The 17,481-nt window shown below is 48.7% G+C and overlaps 1 protein-coding gene across 9 annotated transcripts in view; it reads left to right on the top strand.

The window, feature by feature from the left end:
- The window catches only part of PC (pyruvate carboxylase), a 90,145-nt gene that overhangs the window by 28,672 nt on the left and 43,992 nt on the right, over positions 1-17,481 (top strand). Inside the window, exons 1-2 of one of the 9 annotated variants that reach the window (XM_046643832.1) lie at positions 16,397-16,414; positions 16,811-16,894. The exons of 4 other annotated variants lie outside the window; for them this stretch is intronic. In XM_046643832.1, the coding sequence (XP_046499788.1) occupies positions 16,412-16,414; positions 16,811-16,894 (87 nt within the window). In that variant the 5' untranslated portion in view covers positions 16,397-16,411. Of the gene's footprint in view, positions 1-4,804; positions 4,868-12,600; positions 12,648-16,396; positions 16,415-16,747; positions 16,895-17,481 lie in introns of those variants that run through there. 4 more of the 9 variants (XM_046643838.1, XM_046643831.1, XM_046643835.1 and 1 more) reach the window with 4 other exon arrangements.

A 17,481-nucleotide genomic window follows, 5' to 3' on the forward strand; every position in this document is an offset into this window, starting at 1 on the left:
GTGAGAGATTCAGATAATGGTCTTGCCTGGACTGCGGCCTTTAGCTTTTAGAGGCCTCCAAACGATCCCACATCTGCATAGGGCTGCCTTGTTTTTTTTTTTTTTTTTTTTTTTTTTTTTTTTTTAATCTATCTTGCCTATGTTCTTTTCATTGTCTTCTCTGCGTCTTGAGTTTGCCTGGCTTTCATTATTTCCTTCCAAGTGGCTTCGTAGATGCCCTCTCTGAGACAAAGGCCGAGGATGCCCTTATCTTGTTATCCAAAGATCACAGTGATCTTGTTTGTAGTAAGAAGGAGAGCTTTTGCTATTTGTTCTACCAAGTCAACGCCCTCAATTCCTAACTTTTGTCCGTCTCTCTCTCTTTGCCTCCTGATTTTCTGACATCCCGAAGCTGTGTGCTTTTCTGTGACCCATTTAAAACCCTCCTCTAGGACATAGCTCTTTTGCAGCGAGGAGCTAGTGGCTTCTAAGACTTCTCCCTTGCCCTTCGTGCGCGGCAGAGATGTTCACTCGCCTCCCTTCTTGCTGTCCCGTGGTGTCTGGCCCCTTTCCCTGCTGCACTCATTGCTCAGCAACCTTGAGGTGGGACATGGTGGCAGGGACGGGCCGATCTCTATTTATGAAGAGATGAGACGCGGTAACAGTGACAGCTGTTCTCTATTTAGGAAGCTGATGTTGCTGACCTGTGTCTTGCTTTTCTCTTGGGAGTTCTTTTCCAGGAATGAAGACTCTCTCCTACTCTCTGCATCTTTGTCCGAAACCCCTTTTTTAGCTAAGAGCAAACTTGGACAAGACAGTACATCCGAGTGAGCTTCGAGCCCAGGACCTAGAGTGAAACTAACAGTGATGGAGAGGCCGGTGGCTCTCCGCTTCCTGTGGATGGTAAACGACTCATGTCCATCTTACCTGCAGCCATGTAGGGATGTGGGCCGGAGACAGGAAATGAAAGGGGAGAGCAGAGGAAGACCGGGTACTTCTTCCTGGAGTTGTAGATTCAGGTCCAGCTGAGTTGGTGGCCGTTGCTTTTCCTGACTGATGCTGATGACTGACAGAATGTTTGAATCTTAGGATGGGGCAGCTATTTCTTGACTGAAAGTACGCTATTGATAGCTACCTCTTCATCCTTCTTGTCATTATTGTTTACTTAGATTTCAAGCCCCAACACCTATTTCCCACCCTCTCCCCGCTGATTTAAATTAAGAATTTCTTCAGAAAATCTATTCTGGGATTGTAGGTACTGGGTGGGCGTTATGTAGACAGAGGGACCCTCACCCTTGTTCACCAGCACAGGAGAACTGTAATTAGGAAGGTGCTAGGTCTCCTTTTTCCTATTTAACCGAGTGGGCTTAGGGGAGGAGCTCCTTTGTGAATGATGTAGGGGGCAGGCAGCTTCCTCCCTGTGGAGGCTGTCAGTCTGAAATTCTCAGGGAGAGTTCCCAAGTGTGGGGAAATGAGATCAGAATTCATAGGTGGTTTTGTATCTGCTGGTTGATTTTTCCTCATTTAGAACTAAATTTATACGAAAGATTACAACAGTAAAATAATAATGGCAGCTAAATTTAATAATGGCAGCTACGTTCGTTCTGCTCCGCTCTCGTCTCTTCTGGAGGTAGAAGGTGTTCCCTTGAGGAAACGGGGGCTCCAGAGGGTGAACACTTGCCCAAAGTCGTCCAGCCACAAAGTGACAGAGTTCAGGTTCAGACTCGGCTCTCTGCCCCAACACCCATGCCCAAGCTGTCATGCCAGTGGCAACAGAACAGAACATACCCCAAGCCAGAATGCTGTTTGTTTATTTCTCTGAATGGCTGCATGTTTTCTCTGTCATTTCTGTGCTCTTCTCAAAGCCTCCAGCTTCCTTTTAGTTTTCCTTCCCGCTAGTATCTGACACGATGCCTGGGGTCTGGGAGCAGCGTACTTTGTTCAGCACATCTTGGTTCTCATCTGTTTTACAAAGTTATCCTTGGCCTCTGTTCTCTTTTCGCTTTTATTTCCTCTCTAGAATGCTTCTTCTTTAAGGCTACGGTGAAGATAAAGATAATCCTGCCTAGGGATTTGAAGAAATGTCAAGGAGAAGTTTTTTTGGCAAGCAGTTGAGTTTTTTTCACAAGGTTGTTGCCACACCCCTCGATGCCCTAGTCAAAGTGGGTTGTCTTTCTCATGACGCAGGGGAGGCAAGCGATAAACGGATGCAGTTGGGGGCAGTCGAGCCCCAGACCCGGTAAAGCAGCTTGTCCTCTGCCACATTTCTTCTGTCACATGCGTGTATTTCTCTGCACTGAACAAATTAAATTTGAGTCCAGGCCCAGCGCCATTCCCTGAGGAGGTCAGAGTTCTGATTCTCGGTAGAAGGAAGACGTGACGGGCTAGGGCTGCTTGGAGGAGGGGAGAGTGAAGACAGAGGGGTGCCTCTCAGAGTCTTGGCGTTGATGGGAAACCGTTGCTTAGAGTTGGCCCTTTGCTCTTTCTGGAGCTGCAGACAGGTTCCTAGGAGACAGGCCTTCCTGCGACTGCCACTTTATGCACCTGGTTTTAGGTTCATGCCATTTCTCCTGCCCAACCCCCGCCTTGTCCCAGCCCCATATTCTGAGATCTGGGGTTGATGGCCCTGCTGATGAATAGCCTGGCACCTTTCTGCAGAGTGTCTTCTGAGCCAGCTGAAATTCATCTTGTTGGCATGTGGACTCTGAGAACACATCTCCCTTGCTTTTCCCCTCCTCCCCTCCTCTTCCCTCTACGCCCCAGCTAGAGGCGTGGTATATTCATGTTAACATAAGCTCAGTTGTCCCTTATTACTTACACATGAACCTTTTCTCGGTCTCTGCTAATCTGATTATTCCAGATGGAACCAGCCTCATTCTGAATCCATTTATCCATATATTTGTTCAACAAATGTTTTGTGCCAGGCCCTGTGGCAGCGTATATTCTCAAGGCTGCATCTGATATCAAAGCTGTATCACTTGAAGAAGTTTGGGTCATTGACGTGCCTTTGACCTGAATGCCCATTTTATAAACTTAGATATTCCTCTTAAGTAATACAATATCTCTTTGCCAAAGAGGTGAGGCCTAGATTTTGATTCTGACCTCATTCAAAGGGGGAGCTTGGACAGGGCCCCTCACTGCCAGGCCTCATTGTTTTCTCAGCACGAGAGTTAGATCCCTCCCACCCCCCACCCCGACCCCTACCCCTTTGTTATCTGTTTGCTATTCCTAGCACAGATCCACAGGACTGGCCCATTCACTGCCTCTGGCCTGGAGCCCATTCATCTGTTGTCACTACCCTTCCCTCTGACCCTTCCACCCAGCCAATGGCTTCTCTTTCCTTCCCTGAGTCTCAGGAGGGTCTCTGACATCGACATGCAGGAAGCCACACCCAGGTTCTGCAGAGATGCTCTTTAAGGGTGCGAGTGAAGGGAGAATTTGAAAATGAAAAACTTTCCTCATTCATTTTCCCCTTTGAGACTAACCCAGTGGCTTGAGACAGTCCACTTGGGTCCATGATACCAGAATTGTCTGAGTCTTTTCCCGGGACTCTCCTGAAACCCTCTGGTTTGTGTGGGTGCTGGAGGCTTGTGGGGCTTGGTCTAGCTCTCTCTGAGCTGCCCAAGTCGAGGCACTTCTGGATAGACGGAGGAGGCACTTTTGGATAGACGAGATCTTCAGGGAGAAGACCTGAGTGTTGCTGTCCTCTCTCCTGGGCCTTCTCCACTTGGTGGGGCTCTGCTTGGAGGCCCGGGTGAGCACAACACCTGGAGGCTTAGGGGGTGGGGAAGCCTTTTGTTCATTCTCTTATTTATTTATTCTTTTTGCTCTCATCTTCCCACCCACACTCCCAAAAAGAGAATGTTAGAAGGAGAAATGTTAACAGCAGTGTAGACTCAAGAAGACCTGAGGCCTGGTGGTTTGTTTAACTCCCTTCTGCAGGAGCTGCGGGTGGAAATAAGAATTCTGATGGCCTTCACGTGAAGTTTTCTTTAATGAAAAATTCTTTAGAAGGAGGAAAAAAGATTTCATTTGCTGTTTTCCTTACCACTTAGAGAGCTCACAGGTTGCTGCTAGGGAGTGTTGCGATTTGGGGGAGATTTTGCAGTGGATGGCAGGCGCTCCCTAAGGGGTAAGAACACGTGCTGACTGAGGGGAGAGCTGTGGGCTTGGTTCACCCCTTCCTCTAGCAGGAGTCCTCCTGGACCGCCCCAGCTCTCAGCAGCCCTTTGAAGGACCTTTCCCCGCAGCTGCCCTGGGCTACGAGTGCTGCTCTCCCAGAAGGCTCAGGCCGTGCTGACGTGCCTCTTACCCCAGGTCATCCAAGTTCAGCCAAAAAATAATCTCTCCCTTGTTAGCCATCCGAGCAGTTGACAAGCATTTATTTAGGTGTTAGGTTACTCTGAAGCTTAGGTCTCGCTAAGGCAAAACTCACGCATACCAGGCAAAGCCTGAGAACAATGTACAAAGCAACAAACACATCAACCACTATAAAATGTGGTCAGTCCTCCCGGCCCCGTTCCAGTTTTCCGTGGAGCTTAGTTCTGGAATTTCAGACTTGGCCTCTTTTCTTAGCTTATCAATTCTCCATACCCTTGAACTCCTCATCCCAGGTAGGCAAAGGTGAGGGGCCATCTCTGGAAGCCGATACCAGTGTGCATAGATCCTTAGGTAGAAAGTACCTTCACATACATTCCTGAGGGGGGTTACGGGTCTCATGTGGCAGGTGATTTCCCTGAGGTGACAAAGAGCCAGGCCTGGGATCCCGGTGTTCTGCCACCAAATCTCCTATATGTTCTGTGATGCCGTGTTCATCTCCCTTCAGAGTGTACTGGTTCCGTAAACATTGACCGAGTGCCTACTTGGTTCCCTGCTCTGCTCAGTTTGGGTGAGTAAGCTGTGGTCTCGGGCCAGGCAATGGGCTGAGCTCCTTGCTGCCTCTAGCTAGCATGTCCCTTGGCAGGTAAGTCTCTTCTTAACCTTGTTAGGAGCACAGACTGTACATGTAAAACTACTTGGCAACAAGCAGAACAGGCCTTCTGTCCACAGCTGCGAACCTGGCCTGCCCATTGCTAAGGGAGGACAGTGGCCTGGGCCGAATGGTGGGAGCGCTCAGTGAGGATTTGGGGAATGAGAACCTGGTGCCTTCCCTGGAAGCTGGGCCCATGCACAGAAAGCCTGGGGGTTGACAGGTAAATGAGGGAAAAGTCATTCGTTCTTGCCAGTCCCACCAGCAGTAGAGTGAGTTCTAGCAGAATCTGTGGGTGGCTAAAGGAAAGGCAGGTTGTTGTGTTTGTTTTAGGGGATGAGGAGGAGGGTGAGGTAGAGGGGGTGGGTGGTATGAAGAGCATTGAGGGAGAGACCGGCTGAGCCACTCTGGAGAGGAAGGGTAGCTAGCAGTTCGCTTGAAATGCTACAAGATGTGAGCAGAGCTGGTAGAGCAGGCTAGGCAAGGACCTAGAAAGGAGAAGGGGGACTGACTGAATCTGGGGCCTCACAGGATTAGAACCAGCCCCTCCTCCTCCCTGTGTCTGCTCCTCAGGGCCAGGACTGTTACCTCATCACCCTCTCTGTTCCTTTAGCGTGAGACCTCACGATATCTGTTGTGGCAGTGTGCCTCCCCAGGAAGTGCTTCCCGTGAGGCTCGCTGAGGCCAACTGCCCCCCTTCCAGGAGCCTCCACTGAAGAGACGGCCCCCGGCACAGCCCTCTGCGGGATGGAGCGGAGTCACCCCTGGAGCCCTCGGTCTTCATGGGCTCTGGGCACGGCCTGCTTTGCAGCTAGCCCTCAGCTTCCGGGGGCCACTGTGTGGCCAAGAGAGACTTGCATTTGCTCTCCCCAACTATTTACTGAGCACTCTCTGTGTTCTAGGCCCCATGCTACATGCTGGAGACCCAGCAGGGAACCAGAAAGACCAAGGCAATCTCCTGTCCTCAGGGGAGACAGGCAGAAGGCCAGTCACTGGTTAATGACAGCTGTGACAAGTGCTGCAGAGGGAAGCACGGTGGGGAAGGAGAGAGCCCTATCCCGGGGGGCCTGTGGGTGTGGGCTGGCCGGAGAGGAGTTATCTGCCTCCACAGCAGGCAGCCGCTGGGCGTAGATCTTGGCAGAACACACAGAACCGTAGGCAGGTTTCAGCGTCACAGACTCAGTGAACTGGAGTGGACGGTGGGAGGAGCTATGGTAGCCCCGCCTCCCCCGCCCTGTCTGGACTCGGTTTAGAGCTGTCTGTCTGTTGACCTGGTGAGCCCCTTCCCACAGGTGCACCCTAGGACCCCGTGTGGCACTGCCTACTCTTAACCAGCCCCTGTGGTGCCACCGAGGTGATGGCACAAGTGCCCCGAGGGGACAGCCTGAATTAAATGCCTTCTTGCCTGGCTGTGGATTATCAGTCTGTGGATTCTCTTGTTCTCGCCTCACATTTGTTGAGCATGCTCAGTCCTTCCTTCAGAGAACTCCCAGTAGTCTTCGTGGTGTCTTTCTTTCTGGCCTCTCACCTGTTGACCTTACTGAGAGAGACTGGGCAGGATGAGGTGTGAAATTCAAGACAAACCACCTTCGGATACCATCAGAGTACAGGTGGAGGAGAGGGGGGGTGCATCCCGGTTGTCCAGGTGCTTGGTGACCAGGAAACAAGAAGTACCCGGGCTGTGAGTCCCTAGATTAGGCAGCCCTCTTTAACCCTTCAAGCCCCCGACTGCAGCTGTGCCCGCAAGGCCAGTGCCCCCTTAAGGCCAGGCGTGAGTGGCCCTGCTCAGAACTCGGCACCTCAGGGGGCCCCACACTTTGGAGTACCTCCTCTCAATCTCCTAAGTCCCCCTCCAGTGCCGTTCTGGTGGGCCAAACCTGGCCTGAGATCCATCAGCCCCTTTTGGGTGCTCTCAACCCTCTATCCTGTGCAAGGACAACCAGAATTCCTAGGGGGTTGTCCCAGAGCCCCATGTCCAGGGCCCAGTTCCAGGAGAGCAGCACCGGGGTGGCCACAGTATTTCTTTTGTAGGATCATGGTAGATTGGGCCGTCAAAATGGTGCTGCAAGCGCACTAAGTTGGAGTGACCCCAGTTTTTTATATAGATGAAGGCGTCCCCCCGAGATATTTGCCTGGGACCCCACACATCCTAGGGGTAGCCCTGCCCAGAGGCTACCCATTGGGCCCGGCTGGCTCTGCTCGGCAGCTCTTGGCCTGGAGCGGAGCAGAGGATAAGGGCCTATTGTTGGTCCCTGGGGCCTGAATGGCGCTTTGTTTGCATTCGGCTCCGTCGGGCAGGCTTCTGCTGCTGCGCTTGCAACAGTCTTGTCTCCATGAGAAAGCTCTTCCCACCCTGACCTCACATTGTTTTACTGCAGATCCCGGGAGGGTAGGGGCTTTGAGCCAACGTGGGGTCTTGTGTTGGTTGCTGCCGCTGCCGCTGCCGGGTGGAAGCTGATAACTGAGGTGCTGAGAAAAGGGGTCTTCCTGGGAGACCTTTGCTCTGGGAGAAGGAAAAGGGGGGAAAACGCCTTTGTTAACACTGAACTAAGGGGCTAGTGGGCAGGAATCTAGGCCAGCTCCGAACTGGCAGGAGGGGAATGTGGTGGGAATGCGGAGAATTGGTGGGAAAGCCCCCTCCCCGCCCCCGGTGAGCCAAAGCAGGGCCACTGGGCCAAGGCCAGATGGTGGTACTGGCTAGCTTCTTCCATTCTTTCTCGTCTTGTTGCTCTCCTTTCCCAGCCACACGTGTTCACCACGTCACCCCCTCTCGTGTGGAGCAGGAGGACAATCCCAAGAACTGAATGTGCCTCGTTTGTGTTGAGGTCAGAGAATGGAAAGGTGGTGTGGGGGCGGAGCGAAAACAGGCAGAGAGCTCGTTTGTTAGGTTTTGAAATCACAGGATGCAATCTGTTCAGCTGAAACTCCAAGGCCCTTTAAGGCTGTCAAAATAGTGCACTGAGGTCAGCCCAGCGCCCTGATGGTACGGGAGTCACCTCCTGGCCTTCACTCGCCTCTGGTGCCTCTTCTTATGTCACAAAGTGAAGAGGGCTGTTTGTTTTGTTTTAAAGTTGGTTTTCCCTTCTCTCAGTCCACAGGGAGTGGCCTCGTAGACCAGCGGTTCTGCAAGTGGGGTCCCCGGGCCCTTGCAGGTCTTCCAGACCATTTCAAGGGGGTCCCAGAGTCAGAACGATTTCCATAATAATACCAAAAGGTTACGTGCCTTTTCCGCTGTGTAGACGTTTGCACCCATGCAATTGTGCATTTTGTGCAAAGCAGTGGTGGGCAAAACTGTGGGCGCCTTTGCAGGAGTCAGGGCTGTGGCAGCAGACCGCCTGGTGGGCACGGAGCCCTTCACCCCACGGACTGGTGGTTCAGAAGGGCCAGCTTCACCGAGGACTGGCCTCGAGGAAGCAGTAAAAATGATTCTTTTCTGCATTCTCTGTGCTTGTGGACACGTCTTTAACATTCCGTGTGACGAGATGGGGAGCAAACATTGCACCAGGACTGCGTTGGTTGGCCCGAGGAGAGGCGCTCCTGGGGTTGTGTGAGTTGTGAGGTGGACTAGCCATTTTTTCAGGGGATGCTGTTTTTACTTGAAGGAACAGCTGACAGCTGTGCTTATTCAGACTTGGATATCTGACAGACTTTTTCTCAAAAATGAATGTAGTGAGCCTGTTGCTTCAAAGAAAAGAACTAAAAGTATTTGTTGCCAATGGTAAAATTAGAGCTTTCAAGCAAAAATTAGAATTTTGGAAAACTTGTATTCGTCATCATGGGCTCAACAGCTTCTCAATTCTTAAAGCGTGTTCTGGTGAGATTGGTGGTGGTATTACACACGTGACATCTTGGCGTTTTTATTATCGAATGTGTCAGCATCTTGAAGATCAGCATAACTCAGTGAAGCAATATTTTCCAAATGACCAGTGCATGAGGTTACAAAATCATGTTGGGTGAAAGGCCCCTGTGAGATTCAAGAAAGGCCAGTGGATTTTAAAAACAGAGCACGTTAAAGTTCATAGGGTTTCGTAATTCGTATTGTAATTAACCACCGTTTGTTAGTTTTGGTGTAGTATCAAACAGGAGTACCCACCATTGTCTGAAAAGGCTATTTAAAATATTCCTCCTTTTTGCAACTACATGTCTGGGGGAGTCCAGATTTTCTTCAAAAACATTGCCTATTACAACAGATTGAACAGAGAGGTGCAGAAATGAGGGTCCAGTGTCTTCTATTAAGCTGGACGTTAAAGAGATTTGCAGAAATGTAAAACAAGACCGCTCTTCTCACTAAGTTTTTGTTAAGTATGGTTGTTTTACTAAACGTATTTATGTTAAGTTGTAATATGTTTATTATTGTGACTTTTAAATGAATTAATAAATATAAATGAGGGTGCCACATCTTGGAAGAACACAGCACTGAATTTGCTTTGCCTACAGGAAGCTTTCCTCCTCCTGCTAGAAGAGTCTCTGAGGTCAAGGAGCATATAGACTTGTGATTGATGTTTACAAAGCAAACACAAAACACTTATTTGTACACAGATTTTCACTTTTCAAGAAGCTTTAACATGCATTCCTTTTTTTTTTTTAAGATTGGCATCTGAGCTAATAACTGTTGCCAATCTTTTTTTTTTGTTTTTCCTGCTTTTTCTCCCCAAATCCCCCCAGTACATAGTTGTATTTTTTTTTTTTCCTTTTTTTTTAGTTGTGAGTCCTTCTAGTTGTGCTATGTGGGACGCTGCCTCAGCGTGGCCTGACGAGCGGTGCCATGTCCGCGCCCAGGATCCGAACCGGCGAAACCCTGGGCCGCCGAAGCAGAGCAGGCGAACTTAACCACTCGGCCACGGGGCCAACCCCCGTGCATTACTTAAATTCATTTTTATGACAGCTTTATTGAGATATAATTCACATATAGTCATGCCCCGCATAACGACATTTCTATCAATGATGGACCATGTCTGTGATGGTGATCCCATAAGATTAGTACCATGTAGCCTAGATGTGTAGTAGACTATATCGTCTGGGTTTGTGTAAGCACACTCTATGATGTTCGCCCAACAGCGAAAGTGCCTAATGACGCACTTCTCAGAACGTATCCGCATTGTTAAGTGACGCGTGACTGTACTGTAAAATTTACCCTTTTAAAGTGTATAATTCAGTGGCTTTTGTATATTCACAGTGTTGTGCAACTGTCACCACTATGGAATTCCAGAGCATTCACCTCACCCTGGAAGGAAACCCTGCGCCCACTACCAGTCACTCTCTATTACCGCTCCCCACCACCTCCTGGCAACCCAGTCTACTTTCTGTCTCGGTGGGTTTGCCTATTCCAGACATTTCATATAAATGGAATCATATAATATGTGGCCTTTTGTGTCCAGCTTTTTTCAATTAGATACTTTCAAGTTTCCTCCGCTTTGTAGAAAATAATAGTACTTCATTTTTTATTGCTGAATAATAAACCATTGTATGGCTATACCACATTTTGTTTATCCATTCATCAACTGGATATTTGGGTTGTTTCCACTTTTTGGTTATTATGAACAATGCTGCTGTGATCAATTATAAACATGTTTTTGTGTGGACATATGTTTTCATTTCTCTTGTGTGTAGATCTAGGAGCTGGATGATATGGTAACTGTGTTTAATCATTTGAGGAACTCCAAGTAGTTTTCCAAAGTGGCTGCCCCCTTGTATATTCCCGCCAGCAGTGTATGAGGGTTTCACTTTCTCCATGTCTCCGTCAATACTTGTTTGTCTTTTGGATTATAGCCATTCTAGTGGGTAGGAAGTAGTATCTTGTGGTTTTGATTTGCATTTCCCTAATGACTAAAGATGTTGAGCATCTTTTAATGTGCCATTGGCCATTTGTATGTCTTCTTGGAGAAATGGTTATTCAAATCTTTCGCCCATTTTTAATTTGGTTGTTTGTGTTTTTATGGTTGAATTGTAAGAGTTCTTTATATTCTACATATTAGACCTTTCCTCAGATTGTATGATTTGTAAAAATTTTCTCCCGTTCTCTGGGTCATCCCTTCGCTTTCTTGCTGGTGTTCTTGGAAGCGCAGAAGTTTTTTATTCTGATGCAGCCAGCCTATCGATATTTTCTTTAGTTGCTTGTGCTTTTGCTGTCCTAGCTAAGAAACCATTGCCTAATCCAATGCCATGAAGATTTATATTTCCTAAGAGTTTTATAGCTTTAGCCCTTACATTTAAGCCTTTGATCCATTTTGTGTGAATGTCTGTAAATGATGGGAGGTAGGGTCCAGCTTCATCCTTTTTTGCATGTGGATATACAGGTGTTCTAGCACCATTTGTTGAATTGTCTTGGCATCCTGTTGAAGATCAATTGACTGTAAATGTGAGGGTTTTCTGAGCTTTCAATTCTATTCCATTGATCTGTATGTCTATCCATATCCTAGCACCATACCATCTTGATTACTGTAGCTTTGTAGTATGTTTTGAAATTGGCAAGTGTGAGTCTTCCAACTATGTTTTTTTTCAAGATTCTTTTGGCTGTTCTGGTTCCTTGGCAGTCCCAGGTGAATTTTAGGATCATCTGGTCAGTTTCTGCAAATAAAGTAAGCTGCGATTTTTGATAGGGACTGCATTGAGTCTCTAGATAAATTTGGAGAGTATTGCCATCTTAACAATAGTAAGTCTCTGATCCATAAATATGGTGTTTTTGTTTAGGTCTTTAAATTCTTTCAATGCCATTCTGCCGTTTTCAGTGTACTAGTCTTGCACTGCTTTTGTTCACTTTGTTCCTCAGTGCTTTATTCTTTTTGATGTTTGTCTCACTGCACATTGATTTACCTTTATGTGGATTAACCGCGCTTCTCCACTCTCTGCTTCTGCACTAGACTGAGTCTCCACAGGGCCTGGCACTTTGGTAGTATGGTTTATTTTTTGTCCACACTGCACTTTTGAAGAAGGCATGGTCATTGCTATCCGTGGCCTGATGATCCCAGAATGGGAGGTGACTTGCCTCTTGGCACAGCCCTGGTTAATGGTAGCAGAGGTAGGACCAAGATTTTTCTGATTGACAGCCTGCTGCTCCTTCCAGTCATCCTGCAGGGGACCTTATCTTTGGTCCCCTGGGTTTGTGTCTGTGTCTCTGCCTCTCTTATATTGAGCCCCAGGGCATGATGGGAAGAAATAAGGATTAAGGCTGATATCACAAGGGCTGACCACTGGGGTCGTTTTTCTGGGCATCTCTAATGTGCCAGACTCTTGCAGGTATTTCAAAAATACCTGACCTCGGGGCTGGCCCCATGGCCGAGTGGTTAAGTTCGTGTGCTCCGCTGCAGGCGACCCAGTGTTTCGTTGGTTCGAATCCTGGGCGCGGACATGGCACTGCTCATCAGACCACGCTGAGGCAGCATCATGCCTCAACTAGAAGGACCCACAATGAAGAATATACAACTATGTACTGGGGAGCTTAGGGGAGAAAAAGGAGACAAATAAAAAAAATCTTAAAAAAAAAACTTAAAAAAGGAAAATACATGACCTCATTAAGTTCTCAGAGCAACCCTGCAGGATGACTCAGATCATTTTGTATTTTGCAGATCACGAAACCAAGGTTCAGAGGGTCATGTAAACACCCAAGTCAAAGAGCGAATTACGTGTTGGGGCTGCAGTTCAACACAGTTCCCAGAGCTCAAGCTGTGATGAGGAAAGAGGGAAGTTGTGGTGCTGGAAGGTGTGTGAGTTGTGGGGAGGAGGAAGGGAGTGGGGGCTTTCTCCGAAAATGTGAGTCTCATCAACACTAGAGTTGGGTTGGATCAACCCAGAAGCATTTGCTCGTTGGCCTGGAGCTGGTGTCTCAAAGTGGTTGGCTTGTTGCATCTTTCTGGGGGTGGCGAAGAGACAGTAGAGGCCTGGAAACAGCCCTTGTGATCCCATACCCTGAGGCTCTATCCTGTGACCCTTACCTCTGGTGGTGGAAGCTAATTTTTTGCATGTGGGTCTAGCCTCCACCGTCAACAGAGTGAAAACTCTTAAACTGTAGGGGCCATCACCTTCTATCTTCCCTTCTCTATAGCACCTAGCATCGCTTCTGTTACCCAGCGGACATTCCTTACAAGCTTTTTGAATAAATGAAAGACATTTGACCTGCCTGGTTTGCTCCGTAAAAGTCATAAGCCCTCACTGCCTCTGGGGCTGGATTTGGGGTAATGGAGAATGAGAGACCAAGGCCATTAGAGGGGTCCAGCTGCCCTGGTGGTGCAAGACAGGAGGCATGCGACGAATGCAAGATCTGCCTCTTGTTGGCCCTGTCCCCACCCCCAGAGCTGAGCACAGACCAATGTAGTTCCCGCTTGGAGTTGCTGATGGGAAGTCTGGCCTGTGTGTCACACCCAGGGTCAACAGTGTTCTTTCCACATCCGAGCGACCCGTGAACCAGAACAGCCGTGAATAACTTTGCCATCAGTTTAACTGAGTGAGACTTACTCCCTCCCCCACTTCTGTTTTCCTAAGATAAAGAAAACTATAGAGCAGTAGTAATTGGTGGCCTTGGCGGTATTTTACAGCTGTGGCGAAGGTTAGTTGCGGCCTTTTTGGATGCTGGATGTTCTGTTTAGATTGAAAACAGTGGCACAGATGATTATGTTTCCCTCTGATGCACTGAGGGGTGGGGAGCTTTCCTTTCTCCCCAGCCTTGTTCTGGCATCTCCTCCCAGCCACACCAAGCTATGCAGCTTGTGAACACTCAAAGCCAGGGGACGTCCCTGTCACCACGCTCCCTCTTCCTAGAATGCTTCCCCTTCCTCCTTGCCTGCCAGTCCACCTGTCTCTTCCTCATCTTTCAGTCTCTGTGATGCTCCTCCTGGTACCCAATTCCCCCTTCTCCCACCACCAGCTTAGGGCTGACGATTGCTTCTTAGGCCCTCATGCTAGCTGCTTATTTCTATGTAATAATGCACACCACACTTCATTTCACTTCTTTTTTTCTTTTTTGTTTTTATTGAGGTATAATTGTCATATAACATTGTATTAGTTTCGGGTGTACAACATAATGATTTGATATTTGTGTATTTTGTGAAATGATCACCACAATTAGTCTAGTTAACATCCATCATCACACATAGTTACAAATTTTTTTTCTTGTGATGAAAACTTTCAAGATCCACTCTCTTAGCAACTTTCAGCATACAATACAGTATTATTATTTTGGCTGTGGGGGAATGTTTCTGTTTTATTTTTTTATTATTATTTTTTATTGAGGTAACATTGGTTTATAACATTATATAAATTTCAGGTGTACATCATTATATTTAGGTTTCTGTGTAGATTACATCGTGTTCACCACCCAAAGACTAATTGCCGTCTATCACCGTACATGTGCCCACTCAATCACTTTCGCCCTCCTTCCTCCCCCCTTCCCCTCTGGTAACCACTAATCTAATCTCTGTATCTGTGTTTGTTTGTTGTTGTTGTTTTTATCTTCTATTTATGAGTGAGATCATATGGTATTTAACTTTTTCCCTCTGACTTATTTTGCTTAACGTAATTCCTTCAAGGTCCATCCATGTTGTTGCAAATGGCAAGATTTCATCTTTTTTCTGGCTGAGTAGTATTCCATCGTGTATATATACCACATCTTCTTTATCCATTCGTCCCTTGATGGGCACTTAGATTGCTTCCAAATCTTGGCTATTGTGAATAATGCTGCAGTGAACATAGGGGTGCATGTATCTTTACACATTCATGTTTTCATGTTCTTTGGATATATACCCTCCGTGAGCCCTGAGCATCACCCACCTCTGTGACCTGACTGTCGATAGCTTCTCCAAAGCATCTGGTCAAGAGGTTCTGGTCCTTGCTGATTGTGGCCACTTCCTGCCCAGGGGTGCCCACCTGGAGCGTGTACCTTTTGCCAAGTAGGGTTGGACTGTCCAGTCCTTCTGAGACCTGCACTGGGGTAATCTGTTCTCTGTGCTCATGTCGTGAGGGTTTCACCTCCCCTCCATCAGTGGGGATAAATGTCTCTGCCCTGTCTTCTTCCCAGTGGTATAGGGAGATTGAGATAAGGTGTGTGAAAGCGCTTGAAAAAACGGACTAAGATCTCATCCTGTAGAAGTGTCCCTCAGACCATTATTTTTTTTTAGCTTTATTGGGGTATAATTGACATACAATAAACCGCACATATTGTAGCCTACAGTTTGATGAGTTTCGACATCCATATACACCCATAAAACCATCACCACCATCAAGATAAGAACATAGCCATCATCCCCAAGAGTTGCCTGGTGCATCTTCGTAATCCATCCTTCCCTCAACCCCAACCCCAGGCCCAGGCCGCCACCATTCTGCTTTCTGTCACTGTAGAGGGGCTTGCATTTTTAGGGATTTTTCTATATAGTAATGGACTCTTTTTGGTCCCTCAGACCATTCTTGCTCCTGGCCTCACTCCTGGATGAGGCCGAGGCTTGTGTGCCGGCCTGATGCTGCCTCTTCCCTCCAGCTCACCTTCCCAGCAACTCACCAGTCAGATGGCCCATCTCAAAGCAGATGTGGGAGTCAGCGGCTCCTCTCTGCCTCCAGTCGGAGAAAGCACCGAGTGCTGGTCCCGATGCTGGGGGAAGACGAGGCTTGCTACGGTGTGGAACGTGTAGCCCCACAGCAGAGAGTTTCTGCTGGTTTTTCACCTCAGCCTTCCACTGACTGTGCGCTCTTACTATTCCTGGGCGGAGCCTCTAGTTGGGCTGTCATGCTGGCCTCACCTTCCCGGATCTCCGGCTGCCTGCCTTTGTCAGGGTGTATTAGTGGTTAGCACCCTTCCTTGGTGCGCTGCTTGTTGTCAGCTCTGGAGAAAGATGGAGAAGAGGTGGAAACAGAAGTATGTCCCTGTGCCGGTCCGGGTCCTGGATCCTAGAGGAATCAGCAAGTTCCCTCGCACACTGGATTTTCATTTAACTTGCGGGTGTCGCGGAGACCCTGTGCATTCAGACCTCCATCTGACTTAGGACTTGGCCCACATCAGGCGTGCCCGCGTTTCATTAGCAGGCTCAGCTCACTGACTTCTCTGGATGCTGCCTGCCCTGTCAGGCGGGGAGTGCTCTGGGCCAGGGCAGGCCCTCTCTGACTAATTAACCCTGACGTTTAGCAAGCTAAGCAAAGAGAGAACACTGAGTTCTTCACTGCACCTTCTCCAAGAACTCTCCTCAGAGCTCAGCCTGGCTTGTTTTCTGTTTTGGCGATAGTGGGGTGGTGCCCAGTGGGTGGGCACTCTGTTCCTCTTCTTGGCTGGAGTGGTCTTTGGGATAACAGTACATTAAATGACTTGACCTGGCCGGGTTTGATAGTATGCTCAAGCATTTAAAAACCTTGCTAATGAAGTCATACTGGGCCAACGGCTCACAAGAGCCCCTAGGTAATGTGCCCTAGTGAGGAATCCAGTCTCCTTGCTCCATGGGGAGAAAGGGCCGTGAGGACACCAGTTTCCAGGGGGACATCTGAGGCATGGTGAGGTCTCAGCAGGAGGAGGAAGACATCAGACTCCTCATTTTTTTCTTCTCTCATCAGATCTTCTGCTCCTTTTCTGAGGCCAGAATCTCTCTCTCCTGGCTGCCTCTCCCATCCCTGGCCCTGGCCCTCTTTCCTTTGTAAAACCCAACTACCACAGCCCTTTAATCCTTCCGCCAGAACCTGGAGGCAGTGGCTTTTGCCTGCCCCTTCCCAGCTCACCCCTGACCTGGTTTTGTTTTTTTTTTTTCCTTCTCTCGAACAGTCTGTTCAAGGTCTACCCCTGGGCTGGAGATTGGCCCACAAGCAGCCTCTCTCTCCTCTGAGCTGTAGGACAGGGGGCACTTCTGGGAAGTCACTGACAGAAGCTTAATCTAGAACATCCATTATAAACAGGCAGCGGGCAGAGGGCTCAGATTTGGGTCTTGCAGCACCAGGAACAGCGTGGCCTCCCTGGGGCTCAGCAGACCAGCTGCCACGGTAAGAGGACCACCTTTCAGAGGCCTCGAGGCACACTGTCCTGGGTGGGGCCACTGTGGCCACTGTTTGTTTTCTCTGTAGAATTTGGCAGCCTTCTAGTACTTGGGAATGGAGAGGACAGAGGGATTCTTGGGAAGGTCCTTAGAGAGCAGGAATCCAGGGGAGGGCTAGGCAGGATCATTGCTCCTGGTCCTTGGGGACGGTTCTGGTCAGGGATGGGCAAAACTGAGGAGCCTGAGGTAGATAAACCCTCCTTGAAAATGAAAATGCATTCTGCCCGAGACCTTGGGGATGGGAAGATTGGCGAGGGGTCCCAGAGCTCTGGGCCAGAATGCCTTTGTGTACTGGTGACAGTTGCGGGAAAGGTCACATGGTTTCCTTACTAGGGTCCCTTGAGGAAATGGTGAAGCTGCCAGTGGTCGGGGGAAGGGTCTGCTCTGAGTGCGGCACCAGGCCAGGGGCCCAGGGGCCCACGTGGGCTGTGCTTCGGCTCCTTGGCCAACTCGGGCCTTGATGAAACGCTCTGGAGCTGCAGAACAGGAAGGCCTGACTTTTCCTTAGGAATCTGGGGAACTGAAGGGCCCAGA

The sequence above is a fragment of the Equus quagga genome, chromosome 17 (assembly GCF_021613505.1).
Source record: "Equus quagga isolate Etosha38 chromosome 17, UCLA_HA_Equagga_1.0, whole genome shotgun sequence".
In the NCBI taxonomy this organism is placed as follows: Eukaryota; Metazoa; Chordata; class Mammalia; order Perissodactyla; family Equidae; genus Equus; species Equus quagga.